Below are 26,148 nucleotides of genomic sequence, written 5' to 3'. Positions count from 1 at the left end.
GCTCAGGCCACTCTGTCTCCCTACCCTAGTGCTGCCACTGCTACTGTTGCCACCCTATCTATTATATAGTGCCTTTCATCTCTATCTATCTACATGTATTATATAGTGCCTTTCATGCCTATCTATCTATCTGTCATTTATATAGTACCTCTCTTACCTATATATCTACAGTACTTATTGTATAGTACCTCTCATATCCGTCTATCTATTTATCTATTATATAGTGCCTTTCATATCTATATATCTATCTATTATATAGTGCCTTTCACATCTATCTGTCATATAGTACCTTTCATATCTATCTATCTATCTTACGCCTGTTCTGAGCTCTTTAGGAGCTAGTTACCATAGGCAGGTGTACTTAGAATTTGTTGGGTGATGGAATCCCCTGCTAATATGTTTCTGGACTTTGCTCTTTCTCAGTATGTTTCATGTTCTTTATTTTTCTTTACATTTTGTTGTTGAACCCAATCTTTCTACAGCTCATTCATAAAGTATTTAAAACTCTTCTTCTACATTTTGACACAAGGATTCAGACCTTTCAAGATCAGTGAGACAGAATTATGAGAGAGGATGCAATACCATAGTAATAACAGCAAATATTATAAAAGAATTTAAATTCAATTAGGTTTTAAGGAAAAAAAAATACAGCATCATTTATAAAGATTTCCTGCAAAAAAAATAAAAAGGTCAAGACACACAGTAAGAATATCAAATATCACAAAGGCCAGAGTGGCCAGTTTATTAGGTACACCCACACACAGATTCTCTATTTTGGCATCAAATGAGTCACATACCAGCCTGATGATCTTTCTTTGACCACATGCTTCACTAAAGTTTATTTTTAAGGATCCCATTCACTCTTTTCTTAAGCCAATAGAGTTTTCTGTGTGCAGGTACTTTTCTGTTGATGCACTTCTTATGACTTGGTCAGTATTTCAGCATACCTCATGAGCTGTACACAGCCATTTTTCTGAGGCCTATATTTTAGTTCGGGTTCTAAACAGGTCATGTGTCATTCATTTTTTTTTTATTTTTGGCTAGTTGCGCAGTTTGTATGTCCCATGCATATTTAATGAAACTCATGCCATAATTGACACAGTTCATTCATTCAGCAAATTGCTTAAGAGCTTTATCACTGAAATACAAGCTCTAGACTCAGAAATCCTCTTATACTGTAGATTTCAAAAGCACCAATATACTGTAATACACTGGCATTGATGAAAGCCATTGTTTCATAGAGTACCTTATTAAGCCAAAACTATAATAATGATGTTAATAAAACATCATAAATACTATGTTTGATTTTGTACACCAGTTATAAATGGTTAATCTCTGATCAATTAGCAACACAACTTCACAGTATTGTGCATTTTATACATTTTTTTTGTTAGCTAGCAAAACTTAACACATGTACTCATTCTAATGTATCTTGAAACACATTTTCTCACAAATCTATAATGCTTTTAATATTAAAGGATGTCCTCCTTACCCCTGTGTGCAGTTAAAGTGACAAGGATGGCACTCGTTGTTAGCTTCAGCATATTTGAAAATGAAGCTGTTGGCACCTTGTAGGCCATCAGGGCATTTCTCCACACAGTTAGGACCATCCTTGAAGTGAGCACACTTAGTGCAGTGGTCTGGCCCCTTATAAAACAGAAAAGGAAAAAGAAGGAAACAAAAATCAATCGGTTTATAATTTTTCCAAATGACTGCCAGAAAACTGCAATTATCAGGTCTCTGCAAGGCTGACTGAATGTGGGAGGTGTGGCCAAAAGCAAACAGAGCATTAGGGTGTGGCCAAAGGTGATATGGTGGGAGTGTCTAAAGGCACGGCATGGCAGTGACACCTAAGGTAAGCTGGTGTGCATGAGCTCCGGGACTCTGTCTTTTCTTTTATTTGGATGTCTATATTAAGTTAGTGCATATTGATTTATTCTTATCTATAATTTTTGGCAAGTAATTTATTCATTCTTGTTCTTATTTATTTGTAAATTGTTTTGTTATTTCCTGCATCTTTTCATTTGAAATTTTGTGAAGCACTTTGAGCTGCATTCTTTGTGTGAAACTTTTGCTATAGAAATGAATTTTGTTGTTTATATCAATATCTCTATCTATACTGTATACATGAGTTATGCACATAAATATACAGTATATATATAAATAGAATTTTTATACAATTAAAATTACATATAACTAACCTATATGAATACCGTAAATATATATATATATATAGTATATTTATATAAATGTATATATATATATATATATATATATACTATATATATATATATATACCATATTTAATTGTGTACCACGCACCCTTGTGTAAGACGTGCACCCTAATTATTACAAAGAAAATCGCGAAAATCATTTTGCCCCGTGTACGACGCACGTTGTGATTGTATAGGAAGTGTTTAGAGATAGAGACAGCGCGAGCAAGCGAGCGAGAGAGAGAGAGAGCGTGAGTGAAAGAGAGAGAGAGAGAGAGCGTGAGCAAGAGAGAGAGCGCGAGCAAGCGAGTGAGAGAGAGCGTGAGTGAAAGAGAGAGAGAGAGCGTGAGCAAGAGAGAGAGCGTGAGCAAGCGAGAGAGCCCAAACCGAAGAAGTAAACATTACAGAATTATATTTCCTCGTGTATGACACACACCTGATTTTCTAATGCTAATTTTCAGGAAAAAATGTGTGCGTGGAACACGAGTAAATACGGTATATATATATATATATATATATATATATATATATATATATATATATATATATATATATATATATATAAAATAGTTATATAATTAGTATTGCCTAATTTTATTTTATTTATTTTCTTCATCTTGTAAAGCGCTTTGAGCTATATCATTTGTATAAAAACGTGCTCTACAAATAAATGTTGGTGTTGTTGTCTCCTATATAATGCCTATCATATCTGACTATCTAAGAAAGCAAAAGAGACACAGCACGTAGACAGACACTATATAGAAATAGTTGAAAGACACTTCATAGGAGATAGCTAAATGAATTGCATGATAAAGATCAGATCAGATGTGAAAGGCACTATATACAGTAATGTGTAGATTGCTGATACATACCATAAGAATGATTTGTGAGTCACTCAGAGTTTGGAGGATGGCTGAACTATAAAAGTGTTAAAACCACCAGATGGCCTTGACTTATTTTGACTAGATGTTAATATACAGTATTTATATGTTATGGATTATATTTAAAACCCCCTGACAGTTTTATCTCACTTTAAACTCCTTAAACATTTTTTGACTAAATACAGAACACAGCTACAGCTGAGGCCGACTACAACTAAATGCACCTGAAAAGCCCATTTTGTAAGTGTATGCCACGTTGAAAAAGATAAGAAATTCTGACACACGACAAAGTAAAATGTGTTCCCTGTGTTTGACGTTATTGTACTACATTAATCTGCCATCTCATGCCATGTAGAGTTTCAAGTGCCCGATCTCCAACTTTATGCAGTTTTTTATATCATTATTTTTTTTCAGGAAGACATGAAAGACTCAGCAAATAAGAGCTAATGATGCCGAGCTCATGTGCCGTGTACTTCAGAAGAGCTGACAATTGGGAAGCAAAGTTCAAAAAGTGGCACAGACAGCAAGTTATTCATGAATTCATCGTGAAACAAAGGATGCCATCTGCTCACTTGAGACGAAAAGTAACTTCTACTTCAGTCTGACATTTTTTTTTTCCATTAGCACAGTGATGTTGCTCACAGAAGTAGCCAGATTATCAAGAAGCCATAAAGCTCTTGTGTTAGCAGACATGGCACACACTTCTTCACACTGGATTTCATTTGAATGCAGGGCTAACATTTTCCACAGGAAGGGATTTATTCTCTGGCTTCTTGTAAGTGGCTGGTGTTTTACTGCTGTTGCATTTCACTTAAAGTGACATTTTGAACAAACTTTGACTGAGTTGGATGTTTCCTCATCTCAGGTTCCAGACATCCAGCAGGCCAGGTGCCCATCTTAGTTTAGATGGCAGCGTGTGCCACAGCTGAAGTGCAGACCTGAATGAGCCAATAGGAGACGAGGCACGATGAGTCCATCGATAAATGCAGTAATATTGTTCAAAGCTATGATCCGGTGAGAAGCTGGGAACAGACACATTTTATTTAACTGCTTTCTATAGCAAACACTGTCTCATGACAATTTAAAAGCACAGATCCATAGCATTATTAACTCTTTTAGGGCTAATTATTTTTACTTCCTTTTGCCCCAGGGTTGAGTATTTTTTCAAAAAGCACACAAAGCAATGTTTTCACACAAAAATCAACATAAAATACTTATTAACGGCAAATGTCACTCTGTTTTATGGTCCAGGAGCTCCTACAGTAGGCATATTCACATACTTCTTACATATCTATTTGTCCCGTCACTCAGAAGCTGAAAGGCATTTTCTGGTAAAAAAAAAATGGCATGAAGTAGCCGAGGGGCTGCTACTCCACAGAGTCCACCAGCAGGCGGCGTCGTTTGGTGAAGTCCAGTTGCCAGCTTGTCTCCCACAGATCGATGTCTGTGTTGTCCTCCCAGGGCGAATGTTTTCGTTGGCTTGCCGATGTGACCATCACTACGATCAGCTGGGGACTGGTCAGCTGATGCAAGCACCTGACTTTCGTTTTCGATCTCCAGATCACTTGTATCAGAATTGGAGTTCGATATGTCAGAGTCCGATTCAGCAATAATATGCAAAAAATAAATAAATAATATGCACAGAGTATTTCACTTTGTGCTTTTGCTTCGCTCTTTTGCCCGATGTCGATGCCATTCTAGACTCTATGCTACTCACATACATGCAGGGTTTCAACGTCAAGTCAATGAGTTCAACAGTCCTCCGAGCAAAGAGGGGTCTATCTATCACGTAGACGCAGAGTTTTATCAACATTTACAGCTTTCTTTCGCCCTCTGCCCCGATATCCATTCTCAACCCATTGTGTTGACAAAAGTAGGCATCCACCCTAAAAGAGTTATGGCGCTTTGAGTGTGGAAGTGCACTACAGTATATATATAAATAAATGTCTGACATGATGATTAAAGAGGACGGAGCTCCAACCTTAATTCTTGTGTCGGTGAAAAGCCAGCTATTTATCGTTTTGTATTCTGGGCCATAATGGCTGTCTTTTCCGTTCTAACTAAATGGGGTGACCCGGTTGGTACCCCGATTGTTTCTCACAGTCCTCCCGTCTACTTCCCAGCCACAGTACACCTCACATAAACAAAGCATACAGGCATGAGCTGCTTAACATCCATGATACGTTCGATGAAAAATCTGGACGTTGTGTAAACATCATTCTGAGCAAAGCGAGATGGGATACCTAAGTGCCAGTTCTTTTATTTCACAAACCAATTTTGCTTTTTTTTATGTCTTTGAGACCCTGAATCCTCCTGGGGTGGTGTTGTGATGTGAGATTTTGCATATACAGTAACTTGATAAATATTTTGTATGTCTTCATTTGTAACTTAGGCAATGTGAGTAGCATTCATGTTTACAAGTCTCCCCCAACCCAACCCACAAACCGGAAATGGGTCTCATTGAATTTTACGACACAGTTGGGGGAGGAAGTGGCTTAAACCAGTTTGGCGAGTGTTTCTCTGCTAGAGAAAGCCAGGCTGCCTAACCGCTCAGCTTTACCTTAACATATGGGTTAGGGGGGGTGGCAGGTGTTAAGATGTTCTATTCCCCCATTGGTCTGAAGTATGGCTGTTTGGAATTGGCTTGGATCAGAAGCCTTTAAGTACCACGACGCCCTATTGGCTGTAGTGGCTGGACAGAGAATCTATAAATTTACTTGCATAACTTCACACTCTCTCTCTTATTAACATCTGATAAGGAAGCATCTGTTGTCAAACTGATGAAGTGAAAGGACAACACAATGGAGAGCACAGCTCGGCAGCCATATTGAGACAGGCATGCGGCTGAAAGCTGACCACAAATGAACTCGAGACATTTTTAAGTAACTAACAAGTCGGTGTGCCACCTGAAACTACACATCAGCATTTAATCAGGTTAATTTCACAAATTATCTCGACTTTTTCTCTGATTGAAAGACATTTTCAATTTCTGGTGGCCAAGTTTATCAATTGCCTGGGCAATTTAAACTAAATGTGTGTTTTTCTAGCGGCCTTTTTAGAGCAGAAAATAGAAAGGAAAAGACAAACCCTTAGAAATCCCTGTCACAAACACACTTTTGATAGTTTTGAGGAAGGGGGATGCGCCTAGAAAGACCCTTAATCTATTTTATACATTTCCGCTAGTGGCTCACAGAAGTCCAGGATGTGGTCAAGTGTTGTTTGTAATAACCGAGATTTCGCTCGTTATAACAGGGCAAATTTACATGCGAATAGCTGGTATATTTCTCTATTATAAAAAAAATCTTGGGACAAGATAAGACTTTTTTTCCTGTGACAAGACAACACTTTCTAATAGAGACACTTTCACGTCCCGCTGCCTTTGGAAGCAAGTCTAAGGAGACGGTGATTTTTGCAAGTCACGCCCTACTTACAACCATTTTCAAACAAGATCAGGGTTATCTAACCTCTCAGTTGTTGGAATGCTTTTGGCAGACACACTTCCTGTGATCTCTTTGTGGCAAGAGATATAACCACGCCCAGGGACAGAAAAAGACAAAGTAGAATGTCGTAAAGAATTCAAAAACGTTGGCGCAATACACATGCAGAGCTGGTTAGAGATAATGGAAGTAGGAAAATTTGAAAGCCTCAAAAAAATGATAATAAAGATTGCATTAGTGCAAAGAAACTGAAATTATTACTTGGTGAAATAACGGAAAAGTGAAAAGAGATCAAATAGTGTTTGAGGATGTCTGAGGAGTAACTGACTGTCAAAAGGAGGAGTTGATGATGGTAAACAGCTGTAAACTGTGACAAAACCATCCGTTATGTTGGACTCTCATTGCTAGAAGGAAAGTTAGAATCATTGGTTTGACTGAGACTCCATGCGCTCACGTGAGTAGCAAGGCACATGTAACGGCAAAAATGGCACTGACATCTGGCGAGAGATCAAAGCGAATACGAAAAGCAAAATACTCCATGGATGACATCTTGCCTATAATCTCTGAACTGCACTATGACTTGTCAGACTCAGATTTTGATATAAGTGATTGAAAACGAATGTGAGGTTCCAGCTTCAGCGGATCGGTCCCCAGCTAGTCATGGTACTGACAATGTTCACCATGGAGGACCGCCACTTAAAAATAAGATTGTAATGCACTGTGACCGTGACTGCCGCTGTCCCAGCCATACAAAGACAGCCTGGCAGCAAGCCTGCCACTCATTCTTGACAAACTGGCAGCCACAGCATGCGGCAACAGACGTTTTATGTTGATATCTGTGTGAAACCATCGTTTGTTTGGAAAAAATATTCAGCCCTCAAAGAGTTAAACTAGAGGGTTGGCGAGCGAAGCCCCCTAGTCTTTCAAAAATAATTTTTTTTTCGTTATAACTGAGAAATTGTTATAACCAACTTCGTTAAAACTGAGTTTGACTGTACTTGTATGCAATTTTCGTGGACAATTGTTGTGGTGTGAAATTTTGCATATAAGTTGATAAATATTTGTATGTCTTTATTGCTAACTTGTAAAACCAATGTCTATCACTGATAAGAACAGCAATGGTTAGATGGTTAAGAACCCCTTCCCCTCTTTGTAATTTTTACGACAGAGTTGGGTGAAGTGCCTCAAGAAAGTTTGTCAAATGTTTCTCTGCACAACTCTCTCAATCAACCCCCACAGGAAAGCCAGACTGCCCAGCTGGCAAACATCAGCTCAGCAAATGTTTTTCAGGGGCAGGTGTGAAGGTATTCTGTGCCCAATTGGTCTGAAGTATGGCTGTTTGGAATTGGCTTGTATCAGAAGTCTTTAAGTAATATGACACCCTATTGGCTCTAGGGCTTGGACAGAAAACCTATAAATTTGCTTGTTATACCTCCCCCTCTCTCTCTCACCAATTGATGAAGGAGCATCTGACACACCATGAACTGAAAAGGACAACACAATGAAGAGCTCAGCTCGGCAGCCATATTGAGACAGGCATGCGGCCTGTTCTGAAGAAAGCTGACCACAAATGAGGACTTGACTCGAGACATTTTAAGTAACTAACAAGTCGGTGTGCCACCTGAAACTACACATCACCATTCATCAGGTTGTATGGTTGCCAATAGTCAAATGTACTTTGCTTATTGTTATTATTTATGAATATTATCAATGATACATTATTTAAAGTAATTGCCTGAGGTTACAGATGTAGAAGGGAAGGTGGGAGAAGTTATAAAGAACAATACCTTATAAACAGTGGTAAGTCTGTGAGATTTGAGGCCTTCTGACAAAGGCTACATATTAAAGTAGAGGAATATATTACTGTACCAAGACAAAACACAATTTATGTGTCACATATGGTCCATGTTTTGAACGTGATGGCAAACAGGTTGAGACATTCCTGTAAATCATCTTGCACATATGATGTTTTGTGAATAAATTGTTTCCACCATTCAAATGTTAACCTAATTTGGACTCGCCCTGTACATAAAAGAGGCATGAGATACACGTGTTGCGTGTGGGAAGCGGTTATGTTCGCTACATTCTCCCAATTCTGTTAAACTCTTACGTGACCACTGACGTATATCCGGGTGGGATGTTGCCCAAGCAGACTTGGGCTCAAAATAAATAGCCATACATTTTCTTTATCTTTAAAAATCCACGTTTGAATTTCTCAGGAAAAATGTATTAAGCTCATACGAATTTTATAAGTTGGTCATGTGGCATGTCTGGGGGTGTGTGGGAAGGATTTGACTCCAAAGAAATGTAAGGGTGCAAAGGAAAAAAAAAGAAAAACAGAAAATAACAGGCGCCCGATAGCACGAAGGGCTCACAAGACAAAGTTTAGCCGTTGGCTTTGAAACAATAAGGTTTGGAGGGCAAGTCCAGTCAAAGGGCTGGAGCTCCGGAACGCCTCCCCTGAATGAGGTGCCACATTTCTAAAGCACCTCGCTTTTATAGTTTCAATTGCCACCTGCTGTGGGTGATAAGAGAGTTACGAGAGTTAGCGATTGCGCCCCCTGGTGTCCCGGGGTGGTGGTGTTTACCTCAGACGCGGCCTGGAAGGTGACACCTTGGATGCACAGGCGTGACGTGGCCAGATCTACAAATCATCACTCAGCTTTATATTCAAGAGGGCAGTAGAATGAGCTTGGGTGTCAAACCCTGTCAGCTTTTTGGAAAAACCAAATCTAATGAAACAAGAGGAAATACCCAAACAGTGCCACCCACTCGGCACATCTGTGTGGCCCGCAAAAAACTAAGATAGAGAAAAAAGCCTCCATTTGTTCAGAAGCGGGACACGTGGCAGACAGGCGACATTCCAATTGTGCAAATCAATATGAGCCTGCATTCTAATTCACTGTTCTCAGATGTTCAATTACTTTTGAATCGGGCAGACTGATAATTTTTAATGTAAATATTCATTGATAAGGATGCTTTATTGCACTGGGGAAGGATCCAAGTAGATTTATATACTACTTAATGATACAAAATCGATTTACTATCACTATAAACAAAAGGATGGCAAAGACTGCTGTCAAATGACTGCTGTAATGGATACAGAATTCTTTTTACCCAGACGTTATTATGCAAACACCCAGGATGAAAATCAAGTTATTGTCAGGCCGTGCCGCAGATTTTCCTGTGTGAATGTGTCCATCAGCGCGCTGCAGCACCAGGCTGTCACAAACCGAGAAAAGTCGAGGCCGCTCGCCACGGGTGCATCGCTTACCGGGCCATGGCAGGTCAGCATGTTCCCTTCAGTCTTCTCACACTGCGAGTCACACTCGATGCAGACTGATCCGTTGGCAAATTCCCGGAAATCCCTGTGTAAAAGGAAAATTGAAAAGAGGGAAATCAATAACTGCACGCTCCTGCTTTTATCGCTTTATGACACTTTCATAAACAAAGGCCATTTTTCTTTAGCCTGCTTATTCAGTTCAGGGTCACGCTGTGCCCGTCCCTATCCCAGCTGCTGTGGGCTCAAGGTGGGTGGATGGGGAGTCTGCCAGGCCATCACTTGACCAACACACAGACTTGCACTCATTGGGCATTTCATGGGGGCACACCTGCCTGTTAATACAAAAGGCTGGACACAGGGGGGGATATGCAGACAGCAGCCAGACGCGGCATTAAGAAGGGCAGCGTTACGATTAACTATAAAAAATAAAAAGAATGCGCAGCATCACTCTGTCTCTTCCGGAAGTCGTTCTTTGTTCCCCCCGCTTATGAGATGACAAGCCAGGATGCCGTTATGCAGTATAATGAGCTGGACGCTGCAGGGTTTAGAGTTTATATCCTTGGAGTGTGCGTAAATACTGTATAAAGCGTGGTTTTCACCTCACGTTATCAATAGATGCCATGTTTTCAGATGGCATTGGTGTTGCATTGTAGATTTAGGATCAGTTTTGTTGCATTACACGTGAAATCTGCATGTGCGTTGATGCTAAGACAGTGACACACTGGTAACTGTTTAAAAGCAACTAGTTAGTGTTTTAATGTGTGACATATGTGACCTCTGTAAGTGTTATTATTTCATTTGGCCTTGAATTTCATTATATTTAGATGCAGTCATATGAAAAAGTTTGGGACCCCCCTCTCAGCCTGCATAATAATTGACTCTCCTTTCAACAAAAAAGATAACAGTGGTATGTCTTTCATTTCCTAGGAATACTGCGGTGTTTTCCAAACAAAGATTTTTAGTGACTCAGTATTTAGTCGAATGAAATTAAATCAAATGTGAAACACTGGCTGTGCACAAATGTGGGTCCCCTTGTCATTGTGCTGATTTGAATGCCTGTCACTGCTCAATGCTGATTACTTGGTATGATGAGCTCGTTAAGCCTTGAACTTCATAGACAGGAGTGTCCAATCATGAGTGGTCAAAGGTATTTAAGGTGGTCAATTGCAAGTTGTGCTTCCTTCCCTTTGACTCTCAAATGAAGAGTGAAAGACAGCATGGGATCCTCAAAGCAACTCTCAAAAGATCTCAAAACAAAGATCGTCCAGTCTCCTGGTTTAGGGGAAGGCTACAAAAAGCCATCTCAGAGGTTTAAACTGTCAGATTCAAATGGAAAACGGAAGGCCACAGGCACAGTTGCTGTTAAACCCAGCAGGTCTGGCAGGCCAAGAAAAATACAGGAGCGGCATATGAGCAGGATTGTGAGAATGGCTACAGACAACACACAGATCACCTCCAAAGACCTGCAAGAACATCTCGCTGCAGATGGTGTATCTGTACATCGTTCTACAATTCAGCACAATTCACACAAAGAACATCTGTATGGCAGGGTGAGGAGAAAGAAGCCCTTTCTGCACTCACGCCACAAACAGAGTCGCTTGTTGTATGCCAATGCTCATTTAGACAAGCCAGATTCATTTTGGAACAAAGTGCTTTGGACTGATGAGACAAAAATGGAGTTATTTGGTCAGAACAAAAAGCGCTTTGCATGGTGGAAGAAGAACACCACATTCAAAGAGAAACACCTGCTACCTCCTGTCAAATGTGGTGGAGGTCCCATCATGCTGTGGGGCTGTGTGGCCAGTTCAGGGACTGGGGCCCTTGTTAAAGTCGAGGGTCGGATGAATTCAACCCAATATCAACAAATTCTTCAGGATAATGTTCAAGCATCAGTCACAAAGTTGAAGTTATGCAGGCGTTGGATATCCCAACAAGACAATGAGCCAAAACACAGTTGGAAATCTACAAAGGCATTCATGCAGAGAGAGAAGCACAATGTTCTGGAATGGCCGTCACAGTCCCCTGACTTGAATATCATTGAAAATTTATGGGATGATCTAATGAAGGCTGTCCATGTCCAATTATACACATACAGTATAATTGTTTGTAATGTAATTATTACTTAGAGATAGTAGTCACACGGTCATTGTTTTTCCTTTTATAATCCTCTGAAGGTGTTTCACGGTGGAGTGACCAGCAGAAGTTTGCTAACACAGACTCACTTCCTGGAAAGCAAGGAGGACTCCCAAAACAGTGCCCTCTTATCGGCACCCAGGGACCCCAAGAGGGTTGAACTTCCAGACTCCAACACCCAAGCAGGTGTGCCCAACTGGATTGTCACCAGAGGAAAACCGCCACCTGCGGGATGTAATTGCTGCCACCTCTCTGCCTCTCCTAGTCCAACAATGCTATTACTCCGGTCGGGCACAAAGTTGTTTCCTCGTCCAGCCTGCCAGCTCATCTGTCCTTCCATCCTTGCATCCCTTCCGAGATGCCCATTTATCCTTTTGGGCACTTACAATATGTAGATCTGCCCCTCATTAAAATATATAAAGTCAGTAACTTTAGTTGTCTCAGTAGTGGAAGGCTGCGTTTTCTTTCACAGTTTGCTTAACTGTTACCTTGTTGAAGCAATAGGTGGATTGACCCAAACTTCCATAGTTCAATAAAAAAACATTCAAACAACAACTTTCCCTCTTTTGGATATTAAAAAGACGTCTTTTTAATCCATTAAACATAAATATCTGGCAAATTGGAAGGATTAAGAGGAGAGGAAAAAATGTGCAGCAAATACTTGATTCTGAGTCAACTCCTCCTCCACTAATAATGTTAAGGACGACAATGACTGCCATTTTTCACTTCAAACTACACCTCAAATAATATTCTGAGAATGAAAAATACACCATAAAACAAACAGAACTTATTTTTAAAAAATGAACATTTTTTTCACTAAACCCAATGTCTCATGGAAATGGTTTGAGGTAGAGAAATTCTCATTTCAGAAACGGATTTAGTTCACTGTAACCACAAGGGTGCGCCACTGAGCCACAAACCCAAGACACAGTAATACCCAACACGCTTTTAAGATAAAAGATATTTATTTATCCTTGGCACGTTTCCTCAGTCACCTTTCCAAGACCATTTGCACAATACACAAAAACAGACCAAATTCTTCCTCTTTTCTTCTTCCTATTGAGTGTTGCCTCCTGACTCTGACCCCCCAGACCTAGGAAGTCTTCCGGTGCCATGCTACATCTTCCTGAAAGCACTTCCGCGCCATACAGGAGGTAGGATGGTTGTCCCCGGACAGCGCCCTCTATCGGCACAACAGGGTTGCACTTCTGGACTCCAACTCCCTAACACCCCTGCGGGTGTCCTGACTGGGCTGCTACATGAGGACCACTGCCACCTGGTGTATGGAGGAATGGACCTGCTCCCGACTCTTGGACCCAGCTAGTCCATCCATTCTATCATACTGGCCGGGCACAAAATGATTTTTTCATCCCTCCGACCAATCCGTGTGTCGTTCCGCTCTGGCCTCCCATCCGTGTAACAAACCACCCGCCTTCCCGGCCAGGATGCCCTCCTCCTACGACACCTAAATCTATGCTCATTTCCGGCTGCTCCAGGGGTTGGCACTGGGTGATAATGCCAATTCTCGTCCTCCCTCCTCTGCAGACCGGAAGGTTGACGGCTGTAACATCACTGAGGTCACTTCTGGTGTCCACCCACCAGGACCCGCCTAATCCTGTCAGAAGGCCTGATAAACGGGAGATCTGCCTGCTTTGCTCAGTTCAGTCTAGAATCTGCGCCCGAGAAGACGTCTCCACGACTGTTGCAAGATTTTTTATTTTTAGCTTTATCAAAACCTTCAATTATATGGGGTCACCAGGGTGGTTTCCCCAACTCTTTATATTTGTCCATCTCTTCTTTTACAACACACAAGTAAGCATATGAAGTTAAGAACCATCCTATTATTTCAAAATTTGAATTCAGTCCAAATGCTAAATTTAAAGAAAAATGAATATTATAGTAGAATATATTTAAAGAGAAAATATGCAACATAAAACTTTTGACCCTTATACCCCTCAGGCACAACTGCCATGTGACTCACATGTGGGGACAGCTTTGCCCCTGATGTCACCGAGACAGACTCTCGACCCATGTGACACTGAACATGCATATCAAGTTAGAAAACAGATGAACAAACAGATTGGATCGCCACACCGCGAGCCATCCAACGACTGCTGCTGTTGACGTGAGTCCTCCTGTTCTACACACCTACAGCTGTCTACTTTCTGCCATCCGACATCAACTTTACCTGACGAGACTGATAGACACCGGTAAAGACAATCAATGAAATGCATTTTAGTTTTAATATTTTGATCTGAAAATGAAGGCCAATTCCGTTCGATTTCCTAGAGTGAAGACTTGGCACTTCAAGTCAGGACCAAATTGGTGGGACTAAACACTGAGCCACCTGATCTGCACTCCAGTGCTTTTGCTAGGCTTCACTGCTTTGAAAAGGCTGAATTGTCAATAACCTGATAATGTGAAACTCAGTAGCCATTAATATGTATTAGCCTATATGTTTTTCTTTTTACGCTTTTCTTTTGTTCCCCTGTCAACGTTAAAAAGCTTCTAGAAGAAAGGGATACAATTCTAGGTGAAAGGAAATACAAAGACATGTGAATTACAAGTTGCCTCTTACTGAAGAAGTATGCAGAAGGAATGCGGAGGGATGTGTACAGTTAGATTTATTTAGGGTACAAATGACAACGCAGCGATGTGTGTGGCTGAAAGTGACACTCGCATACTGTATATACTGTGTGTGTGTGTGTTTATACTGTATGCATGAACATACGAGGGCTCCTGTGATGGTAATTACCCGCTGAGCCAAGGGCTGGCGCTGAGTGCTAACGTTTTCTCTCTTCCACTCTCTGCCGACCAGAAGATTGACGGCTATACCACCCCAGATGTCACTTCTGTATGTTTGACAGCCTGGGTCCGCCCTTTCCTGCCTGGTACCCATCTGACCAGAAGTTCGGCCATGTTTGAGTTAGTTCTGCATTGGACTTCCATCTGGAAAGACTTCATTGCTATCTTTGTTCTTTTTTTCCATTTCTTTTCATTAGAAAGGGTCACATTTGTGCCTCAAACCTTTTCTGCGTCTGCTTCTTGTATTTACATATATTATCGTCACATGCGTGCACATAGGGGGCAACATAAAGGCTCAGATAATGGTAACTTCCCACTGGAACACAAGAGGGCGCAGTTGATTAACGCCTTACCTCTTCCTCCCTATGCATAGGAGAAGACTGACGGCTTTACCACACCTGATGTCACATTTGGGTGTCCGCCTGCCTGGACCTGCCACTTCCGGACAGAAGTCCTTATCAACGTAAGCTACACCATCTTGTGTAGACTTTTTAGAGACTCGCATCTACAACAATGTTTTTTTCTCCTGTAACACATTTATAACCCGCATTTTGTTTGAATTATATGATGTTTGCCTACGGGTGCCCCAACTCTTCACAGATGTCTGTGTTCTTTCTTACAATATTATATATAGTAAAAGGAGACGCAACAGTGACAAAAGGGTTTGGGTACCACCCTGGTGACCTGGTATAATTTAAGGTTTGCATAAAAACAAAAGCAAGCAACGAGTGGAGGAAGGCGCCTCACCCACAACATCTAGAGCAAGCTCCACCTACTCTGCTCAAATGCCATAAAAATGGGCAGTCCCAAGAAGTTGGTGTCTCATTTTGATCGCAGCCTCACTGATGACAGAGCTGCCGGTGATGGATGGAATCCTTCGTGCTAAGAAACTTTAGCAGACTGATAAGGACAACTTTATTTTGTGATGTGGACACGTTTTTAATTAAATGGGGTTGCCTGGCTGGTGCCCCAAGACTTTTCCTGGGTTTATGCAGTCTATATATATATATATATATATATATATATATATATATATATATATATATATATATATACTGTATACACACACAACAAATAAAAAGAAAAAAAAGAATAATTCAATATTTCTTTACTTGAGAGCTCATGCATTTTAGGTTTTTTTGTTGTTTTTTTTGTAAACCAGACCAATTTTATAGTTAGGCACAAAAGAAGCATTGCTGGAATTTGATGCGTCATTTAATTTAAAAAATGAATCAGCTTTGTCATGCACAACGTCTCCAACTGCAATTGAGCGACATTATTTGAAAACGGTTTTACAGACACCATCACCACTACAGTACGTAACCTCAGAGGCCAGTATGTGAAGACGCGCCAGCGCTGGCGAAGCCCACCCATTTCAATCACATCAAAGGCATTGCCACCTCCTGGCTGGTGTTGTGCTGCTGCTGTTTGGTAGCAAAGTGGTGGGATTACAGGTCCCTATAACCCCTCCACTGTAAAACCTCAACATTCCTATGATGACGGATTAAGGCAGATGTTATTTTACAAAGTGCATCATATGGCAATGTTGCCTTTTAATTAAAACGCATTGCCATTCTGGAAAGAAAATTAATTAAAATTAATTATTGTTTATCTCATTTATACCATAGATGTTAAAGTACATTGTTGTTTGCTTTTATCTTGGGAAATTAGTTTCTGAACCAAAAGGTTCTTATTTATATATAGTTACAGTAATTACCCACAGAATCGTTTCTTGTCTTGTCTTATTTCTACCATATCTATTTTGTGATAAAAGAGATTTTGTTCTTCTAGCTAATACTCCATGACTCCCTGCACAGAACCATTTCCTGCCACGTCATTGTGTACCTTATCAACTAAAACAGCAGTGCCACATTATCACTTAAGGTTGGCATACTTAAGACCAAATCAAGAGTGGACTTACCAGGAGAACATCTGGAGGTGACCCCTGATTAGTTTCCATTCATTCATTACCATAACTCAGTTATTCCAACACATAAGTAGGTGGGATACCAGACGCAAGGCAGGCCCCACTTGTGTGGCAACTGCGCCATCCATCAAGATCCATTCAACCCATCTGTTCATTCGATGAGCTCGCCTAAAGCAAATTTACGATTGTGGAGGGCAGGAGTTTATCCAAGCAGCATAATCGTTAGTCCGTTCCACCATAGTCTATTCAAGTTTATCTATTTGTTCACAAAAATGAATTTGGAAGAATCCAGGGTTTACCCCACCCAAAAAACATAGCACAGGATCACACACTAGACAAGACACCACAGTCCATCACCACCTATAATGAGGATAGATGTTTGGAGTTTGAGGTGAACTTTTGAGCAACTTTTTGGTGTGTTGTTTTACATTATCTAGTACCTTATACATAAACGTCCATGCGTGGAAGTGTGTGTGTGTGTGTGTCTGTCTGTCTGTCCAGCCAGAAAGTGCAAGGCTATAGCATGAAGCTCAAAGAAAGCGACTCTGAAACCAAAGAGAAACCGCCGAGGAAAGAGAAACTTGTTTAGCCGCTGATACACAAGTGAGGTGAACACATCGGTAAAACAAAACTTCAGAGGAGAGAGAACCTCGCTTAGCCGCTAATACACGAGTGAGTGAAGCACATCGGCAAAACAAAACTGCAGAGGAGAGAGAAACTCTATTATCTATCAGCGGCTAAGCGAGGCGAGCACATCGGCGAAACGAAACCTCTGAGGAGAGAGAAACTCGCTTAGCCGCTGATGAACAACTAATGTGATTGATTGAAGTGCCAGAATTCATAGTTTCTAGGAGCCCAGGCTTTTTACAGCACGGGCTTCACAGCTAATATTTTATATTTGATTAATAAAGATTAGGAATATATGTCTGCAGTGAAAATAATTCATTAGAAGAATGTATGATCTCATAAATAGTGTTACTTGCTTTACTCTCAAAACCACAGACTCCACCCAGAAAAGGTAGCACAGGCTGCAGACATGAAGAAGACAACAGACACATTTTGCCTTAGCCCACATGGACTGGTAGAAGGTTCAAGAACATAAGCTTTGCCTAGCCAGGACTGGTTCAGAAGTATATAGTCAAAGCGCAGGAAAAGGGAGTTGGCCCTTAATCGAAAGCTCCCCATTGGTCCAAAGGCTGCAGTAAGGCTGGCTTAAATATGGGGGCACGTCAGCATCTGCTCCATCAACATCCATCGAGGGCCATGAAGAATGAAAGAGCCACCTGATATCGAGGCACAATGCCCAGAGTCCTAGTGTGAAGAACTGCTCTTCTTCTTGTTTGCACTATTATGGTTATGTCCATAATAAAAGGACTCTTTCTAATAAACAGCCTGGGGGTCTTGAGATATGAGAAGGGAGGACAAATTCAACCCTAATTTATTCAGATGGTGACCAGAAGTGGAGCTGCAAGCTGGAAAGTGCGACTCAAAAAAGCAGGAGTCAAAGGTTTGGGATACTCAGGTCTACTCAGCTCCTCACTTTTCCTTTTATTAAGGTGGATTGTGAATTTAAATCGTGTGTGTCATTTCAAATCCTCGCATGATGTCTGATTAGATAATTCAATTTGAGCACAAAAATTACTGTAAGATTCATCTGTATTGATTGATGTGACACAAAAAAAATCAAGTTACATTTTGTTACCCGATGAAATATAAGAACACGTTCACACACCATCAAGTGCAGGTATTCTGGAAACAAGCAGACACAGTAATCAAGGGCTCTGAACGTACCCTTCGTAAAGATTACACGACTCAATGCAGGTCTTCCCTCTGCTGAAGTATCGGCAAAAAAGACACTGGTCTGGACCAGGACCCCAGCAGCCATGGTCGGAACACAAGGGGTCGCACATCATCTTCTCGGCAGCTGAAAGAAGATTGAAAACATTTCATTAATCAAAAGTTCAATAAACTGAAGTAATAAAAAGGGGGCACGTCTGCCATCTGGGCAGTGACTGGACCCTTAGGATCATTTCGGCATTTATAGACCAAAAGATAAAAGGCTGGCTTAAGTGCAAAAGTCAAAACATTGTGAAAATGTGTGCAATTAAACGTGTCCTTTTAGCAAAGTCATAAAAAGAGCTGGGGGGCCGAGGTCTCCATTAAGAAACCTGAAATGTGAAGAGCTGACATACGTAGATGAACAGCATCAACACAGAGTCCATTAAGGACCAATTCAGTGTTAGAGTTGGAACAGTTCATCCACATTTATTAACAGGGGATCCATTTCTAAGGTAACATCTGGGATTGCTCACTGAGTGGAACAATCTGGAAGAACAGAGTCCAAACATTCCCATTGTTAATTAGGGTGAGGGCTTCCGAAACAGAACGGGTTCCTATCCCGACGTCAGAGTTTTTCATTTCTTGTAAATTTTGTATTTTTCCCTCACTCCCCTGTTCTTCTTCATTCCTGTTTTTGTATTACTTTTAATTTTTCCGTTGCCCTTTTCCTCACCTCTGTGCAATGAGGGTCTTCAAGTGTACCCTAAAGTGCCTTATTTAAGGTTAGATAAGATAAAGTTTATTAATCCCAAGGGCAAATTTAGATGCTTACAGCAGCAGAAATAAAAAACAATGAAAGATATACAGACTTGCAGGACAAACAATACAATCAAACAATCAACAAATAATACATTTATATTATGCAGAAGTTACAAAATTAACTTTAAAGAGTTTCAACATTGAGACGTCTGGGACATCAGCAGGAAGCATTGAATTATGTGATAGTAGTTGGAAGAAAAGACCCCCAGAGGAGCTTCTTAGCACACGCCATGTTGGAATGAACCTGCGGCTATACGTGCACCAAGAGAGCGTCTCCTACAGGGGACTTTTCATGGTGGCATCCAATTTTGCCATCATCCTCTTCTCCACAACATCATACAGTGTGCCCAGGGTTGGTGCTGTGATGGCACCGGCTTTCCTGAGAAGTTTCTTTGGGCATTTTGCTTCATTTGAGCTCAGGTTGCTACCCCCAGAATTCCATGTTGTTGAACACCACGCTGGCTACTATGGACTGGTAGAACATCTCCTACAACTTGCTGCATCCATCAGAAGACCAGCATCTGCTCAGCAAGTCCAGTCTGCTCTGAACCTCCCGTGTTTTCCTCAGTTTGGGGGCCTCAGCAGTGCTCGCTTGGGTTGTGGGCCACATTTTGGATTTCTGATTCTGCCTTTTGATTATTGGGTTTTTATTACTGGTTTATTCTTTGTAGGTTTGCTTCTTATAGGCAGAGCTTTTTGATTTTTGCTCTTGTTTTGTAATTCATCCAGAATTGGTTACAAAGTGTTTTGAGTGTTAGATACTTTCTTTTGGGTCCACAAGATTTTTATATTTTGAAAGCTGAATTGTGAAGCTTCATTTGTACACCTTCTTCTTTCAGCTACTCGTTTTAGGGGTGGCCACAGTGGATCATCTTGTTCCATCTCTTTCTGTCCTCGTCATCTTGTTCTGTCACACTCATTACCTGCATGTCCTCTGTCACCACATCCATAAACCTTCTCTTAGGCCTTCCTCTTTTCCTCTTGCCTGGCAGCTCTATCCTTAGCACCCTTGTCCCAATATACCCAGCATCTCTCCTCTGCACATGTCCAAACCAACACAATCTCGCCTCTCTGAGTTTGTCTCCAAACCGTCTAACTTGAGCTGACCCTCTAATGTCCTCATTTCTAATCCTGTCCATCCTCGTCACACCCAACGCAAATCTTAGCATCTTTAGCTCTGCCACCTCCAGCTCTGCCTCCTCCAGCTCTGTCTCCTATGCCAACGTCTCCAGCCTCATATACCATAGCTGGTCTCACTACCTTCCTGTAGACCTTCCCTTTCACTCTGGCTGATACCCGTCTGTCACAAATCACTCCTGACACTCTTCTCCAGCCACTCCACCATGCCGGCACTCTCTTCTTCACATCTCTTCCACAATCCCCGTTACTCTGTACTGTTGATCCCAAGTATTTAAACTCATCCACCTTCGCTAACTCCACTTCCCTCATCCTCACCATTCCGCTGACCTTCCTCTCAGTCACACACATGTATGAGTTTAAATTTGATTTCTTTGTCTGATGAAGATGTTCATGTTTTTCGTGTGATTGTGTTTCGTATCTCCATTGTAGAAGCTGCTAAGAGTCACAGGTATACAGTAAAAAAAAAAATGTCTTGATCATTTCATTTGACTTTTATATATTTTTAGGCACTAAATTCAAAAATGAAAATCATTTTTCTCCATCATGTAGCATTTTTCCACAAAGCACATTCTCTAATTATAGTTCTGCTAATTATTATTATAGTATCTGCTAATTATGTTTTAATTGTTTTCACACTATAATTAATTAAATGTCACTTATTTTAATGATGATTTGTTTGAATTTAATATTTCCTAATATTAAAATCTATGTTTAAACCAAACCAGTTATTTTATTCAATAAACAGCAAACTTGCGGACATCTGGTCCTTAAAATATCAGCGTTTATAAAAATCAGCTGAACACTTCCATGTTGGCCACTTTTTTTGTGCAATCAGTGACCTGGAACAAGAAGCTTGGGTTCATTAATTCAAAGTAGTAATTTCTAAGCTTTTATGTAAAAACAAAAATCCAAATTATTAAGAAATTGAGAAACGTTTATTAGTTATGTTTCAGGAACTGGGTGGCAACAGGAGTCTAAAATGTTTACTTTTTGATTCTGCATTTGGAAATTTTCCCTGAATATCCCGGAGAGGTGAGTGAAGAGCGGGGAAGAAAAGTCCGTCAGGATTTCAAGGACATGGAAAGAAGGCATCAGGGACGAGGAGATGTCAATGTGATGGCCGACTATCGCTGGATGATTCATAGGGACGTACCGGAAAAAGAGGACAAATGGCAGGCCACCAAATGAACTTACGAAGAAGTGACAAAAGCTAGAGAAGTTACAGTATATGGAAGTCAATGAAAGTGTGTTCATGTGTTCTTTACATTTGCAGTATGTTTAAAAATTAAATTGACTAAACACCTTCATATTACATTGATTTAGGACAATATTGAAGACATGAATAATTTGTTAAACTTAAATTACATTTCTTTTCAGTTATATACTGAAATGTGACACGATGGAAACATTCTAATTATATTTGTTTTATTGTGATCATGATTGCAAATAAAAATAACTATTCTCAATGGAAACAATTATTTATGAGTTTCATTTGCAGACCTGCGTAATGGGGCTGCTAGTGGAACTTGACTGTTTGCCACGGGCCTCCGCTCTTAACTCACGTCATGCTGACAAATTAAAATGCAGCGCAGGAACTCCTTGGTCAGAGATGTGGATCTCACGGTTGAGCAAGTGTCTTTAGCTAGGCTTGGTCCTCATGTTCTGGTCTAAACCTCTAGTTGCTACTCCTCAAACTCGGGTTTTCGTCTCTGGAAGAATTTTTGACGAGCGGCACTTTGCAATTGTTGCCCAACTACAATAATAGTTAAAGCCTCTCTCACTATTTAATGATAGATAGATAGATAGATAGATAGATAGATAGATAGATAGATAGATAGATAGATAGATAGATAGATAGATAGATAGTGAAAGGCACTATATAATAGATAGATAGATAGATAGATAGATAGATAGATAGATAGATAGATAGATAGAGTGAAAGGCAATATATAATAGATAGATAAGATAGACAGATTGATATGTTGACAGATACTGTGGCGGATGGCGGGGGCTCATGCCCAGTCAGGATGCCTGGATGATGGAAGGACCGGGAGAGGAGCAGTACCTCCCTGGAACACAAGAAAGCACCCATTCTGGATTGTGTGGGGGCCATTGGCCACCTCCAGGGGGTGCCTAGATAGTTCAGAAGCCATGGACTGCAGCACTTCTGCCACACCAGGATGTGCTGCCAGAACAGGAAGCAGGTACACCTGGAGTGCTTCCGGGAGCCCATGCAGCACTTCCGCCACACCAGGAAGGTCATCAGGGAGCACCTGGAACACATCCGTGTGTTTTATAAAAGGGGCCGCCTCACTCCATTCAGAGAGCCAGAGTCAGGTGGAAGAGGACAGAGCTTGGGAGGAGAGGAGTAGAGGCGGCAGAGGACTTACGAGAAGTAAAAAGGACTGTGCCTTGTGAGTTTGAGCATTGTGTATTGTGCTGAATAAGAAAATAAAGACGTTAACTTGTGTAAGTGTGCCTCTTGTGTCTGTCTGTGCCGGGTTAAGCGCTGGTATAGCACCATCTACTGTCACATAATGAAAGGCACTATATGATAAACAGACAGATAGATAGAACTAAAGGTACTAAATGATGGCTACTTATAGTAGTTAAGCAAATGCAAAAGGCACTACATGGAACATACTGTAAACTGATGTGAAAGCAATGTAGGTAAGTAGGTATTTGCCATAGGATAGGCACAATATAATATTTACAGAAATAGGAAAGGCACTATACAGGACAGAGACAGATATATGCCAAAGGAACTATGTAGAACATGGGCAGATGCATCGATAAATAGATTTGTGTTGTGAAAGGCGCTATACAGGCCACAGACCCATCACTGTCTGTAAGGCCCTGACTCACTGCAGTTGCTGGGGTCGCGGTTGTTGCGGATGATGGACTTCTGGGAGTTGGTCCTAAACAGGCTGGTCCAGTTGATGGTGTGGTAGTAGCAGAGGAGGTGGTTGTCTGTCAGGTAGACATTTCCTGCACTGATCTCCTGAAGGGACTGTAGATGAAGAGATGAAATCCACTGTTGTTTCAAAATCAGCAATGAGATCCCGCTGCCAAAAAATAGAGAAAAAAAAAAAAGAGAGAAAGAATATAAAAGGAGAGAAGGAAATGCTCATTAGAAAACAAACAGTAAAATCTAAGAGCTTTATTAGATGCTGCACATAATGCATAAGGAGAGTGGGAGAAGAATTTTGGTGTTGACCAGTGGAGCACATCTTTGTGCCCACTGAATAATGCATGCACGCATGAAGGAATCATTGAATAAATAACAAGTAGGACAGCCGCCTGGCTTCTTGCCCTTTGATGTGGACGTGACTGCTATGAAACAGCCGACTGATTGACTGAGTAAAAAGAGACGAATCCACAGCCCCTTCTCATTATAGTCTGACTTACTCCAAACGCCACCTCCATAATAAGTGCAGTTTAAAGATAAAAAGAGCTTCAATGTCCGGCAGTAGCGTTCACTTAAACCCAGTGCCATGACGTCACTGTGCCACTCAGTCGAGGCAGACAGACATCGAGCTGCGCCATCAGTCATATTGTACAATCGGCTTTGTTAATAAGAATAAGCTGTACAAGGCTTTAATAAACGACACACTCATGCTCAATAAATGATGATATGTGTGCTCTATGTGCTTCTAAAAGGAATTGTAAATTTTCATTATTGTCCCAATGGAACATTTCACTGCCTCTGAATCTGCTATTTACAGCCTCCTCTGATGGTGCTTTCAGCACTCAATCAATTACCGAGCGCATTCATCTCCTACTGAGCTTAGTAAACTTTATTCAGAACGGCCAGGCTGTCATCTGTTTGAAAGTCACCTGTAGAGAACTCGGCCTCCTATGGTCGCCAGGTTGGAGAATACACTGAAATCAGACATGTTTTTCGGCCAGGACTGGATGTTCAGATACCCTGCAAAATAAAAAGGGGGGTCAGACAGACAATTGAAGTTGAACTTCACACGTCAGACATGCAGGCCTGGATTACGATGGACTGAGAATTTCAGTTTTAAGAAATTCTGCTGATGTGTGTTTTCACTTCCTTAAACGAGTTTCTTTACTTAACCTTATTACGATTACCGGGCTGACATGTTTAGCCAAGGTGACGAACAACATTTCAGATACAGTTAGCTATGTTTCATTTGCTTTTCCAATTGGAGCACAGCCATGTGAGGTGACCTGCTCGTGGTCACACATGGTGTCAGTAGTGGGATTTGAACACACAATCTCAGCGTTTGAAGGAAAGCCTTAAGCAATGTGCACACTACCTACAGTGGTGCTTGAAAGTTTGTGAACCCTTTAGAATTTCCTGTATTTCTGCATAAATATGACCTAAAACATCATCAGATTTTCACTCAAGTCCTAAAAGTACATAAAGAGAAACCAGTTAAACAAATGAGACAAAAAAATTATACTTGGTCATTTATTTATTTAGGAAAATGATCGAATATTACATATTTGTGAGTGGCAAAAGTATGTGAACCTCTAGGGTGATGAGTTAGTTTGAAGGTGAGGTGTCAGGTGTTTTCAGTCAATGGGATGCCAATCAGGTGTGAGTGGGCACCCTGTGTTATTTAAAGAACAGGATCTATCAAAGTCTGCTCTTCACATCACATGTTTGTGGAAGTGTATCATGGCACGAACAAAGGAGCTTTCTAAGGACCTCACAAAATGAGTTGTTGATGCTCATCAGGCTGGAAAAGGTTACCAAACCATCTCTAAAGAGTTTGGACTCCACCAATCCACAGTCAGACAGATTGTGTACAAATGGAGGAAATTCAAGACCATTGTTACCCTACCCAGGAGTGGTCGACCAACAAAGATCACTCCAAGAGCAAGGCGTGTAATAGTCGGCGAGGTCACAAAGGACCCCAGGGTAACTTCTAAGCAACTGAAGGCCTCTCTCACATTGGCTAATGTTCATGTTCATGAGTCCACCATCAGGAGAACACTGAACAACAATGGTGTGCATGGCAGGGTTGCAAGGAGAAAGCCACTGCTCTCCAAAAAACATTGCTGCTCGTCTGCAGTTTGCTAAAGATCATGGACAAACCAGAAGGCTATTGGAAGAATGTTTTGTGGACGGATGAGACCAAAATAGAACTTTTGGTTTAAATGAAAAGCGTTATGTTTGGAGAAAGGAAAACACTGCATTCCAGCATAAGAACCTTATCCCATCTGTGAAACATGGTGGTGGTAGTATCATGGTTTGGGCCTGTTTTGCTGCATCTGGGCCAGGACGGCTTGCCTTCATTGATGGAACAATGAATTCTGAATTATATCAGAGAATTCTAAAGGAAAATGTCAGGACATCTGTCCATGAACTGAATCTCAAGAGAAGGTGGGTCATGCAGCAAGACAACGACCCTAAGCACACAAGTCGTTCTACCAAAGAATGGTTAAAGAAGAATAAAGTGAATGTTCTGGAATGGCCAAGTCAAAGTCCTGACCTTAATCCAATCGAAATGTTGTGGAAGGACCTGAAGAGAGCAGTTCATGGGAGGAAACCCACCAACATCACTGAGTTGAAGCTGTTCTGTACCGAGGAATGGGAAAATTCCTCCAAGCCGGTGTGCAGGAATGAGCAAAAGTTACCGGAAACTTTTAGTTGGAGTTATTGGGGGGGGTCACAGCAGATACTGAAAGCAAAGGTTCACATACTTTTGCCACTCACAAATATGTAATATTTGATCATTTTCCTCAATAAATAAATGAC

At 41.0% G+C, this 26,148-nt stretch overlaps 1 protein-coding gene across 6 annotated transcripts in view; it reads right to left on the bottom strand.

Annotated features, from left to right (window-relative positions):
• Positions 1–26,148, bottom strand: part of LOC120530767 (receptor tyrosine-protein kinase erbB-4-like) — a 799,040-nt gene that overhangs the window by 154,191 nt on the left and 618,701 nt on the right. For all 6 annotated transcript variants that reach the window (XM_039755347.1, XM_039755351.1, XM_039755348.1 and 3 more), the window contains exons 11-15: positions 24,255–24,345; positions 23,283–23,482; positions 18,471–18,603; positions 9,806–9,899; positions 1,493–1,647 (exon numbers count right to left, since the gene is read on the bottom strand). In XM_039755347.1, the coding sequence (XP_039611281.1) occupies positions 1,493–1,647; positions 9,806–9,899; positions 18,471–18,603; positions 23,283–23,482; positions 24,255–24,345 (673 nt within the window). The remainder of the gene's footprint in view (positions 1–1,492; positions 1,648–9,805; positions 9,900–18,470; positions 18,604–23,282; positions 23,483–24,254; positions 24,346–26,148) is intronic.

This window comes from Polypterus senegalus, chromosome 6 (genome assembly GCF_016835505.1).
Source record: "Polypterus senegalus isolate Bchr_013 chromosome 6, ASM1683550v1, whole genome shotgun sequence".
NCBI classification, from domain to species: domain Eukaryota; kingdom Metazoa; phylum Chordata; class Cladistia; order Polypteriformes; family Polypteridae; genus Polypterus; species Polypterus senegalus.
The sequence above is the reverse complement of the archived record's forward strand: the minus strand, read 5'-3'. Positions and strand labels throughout refer to the sequence as shown.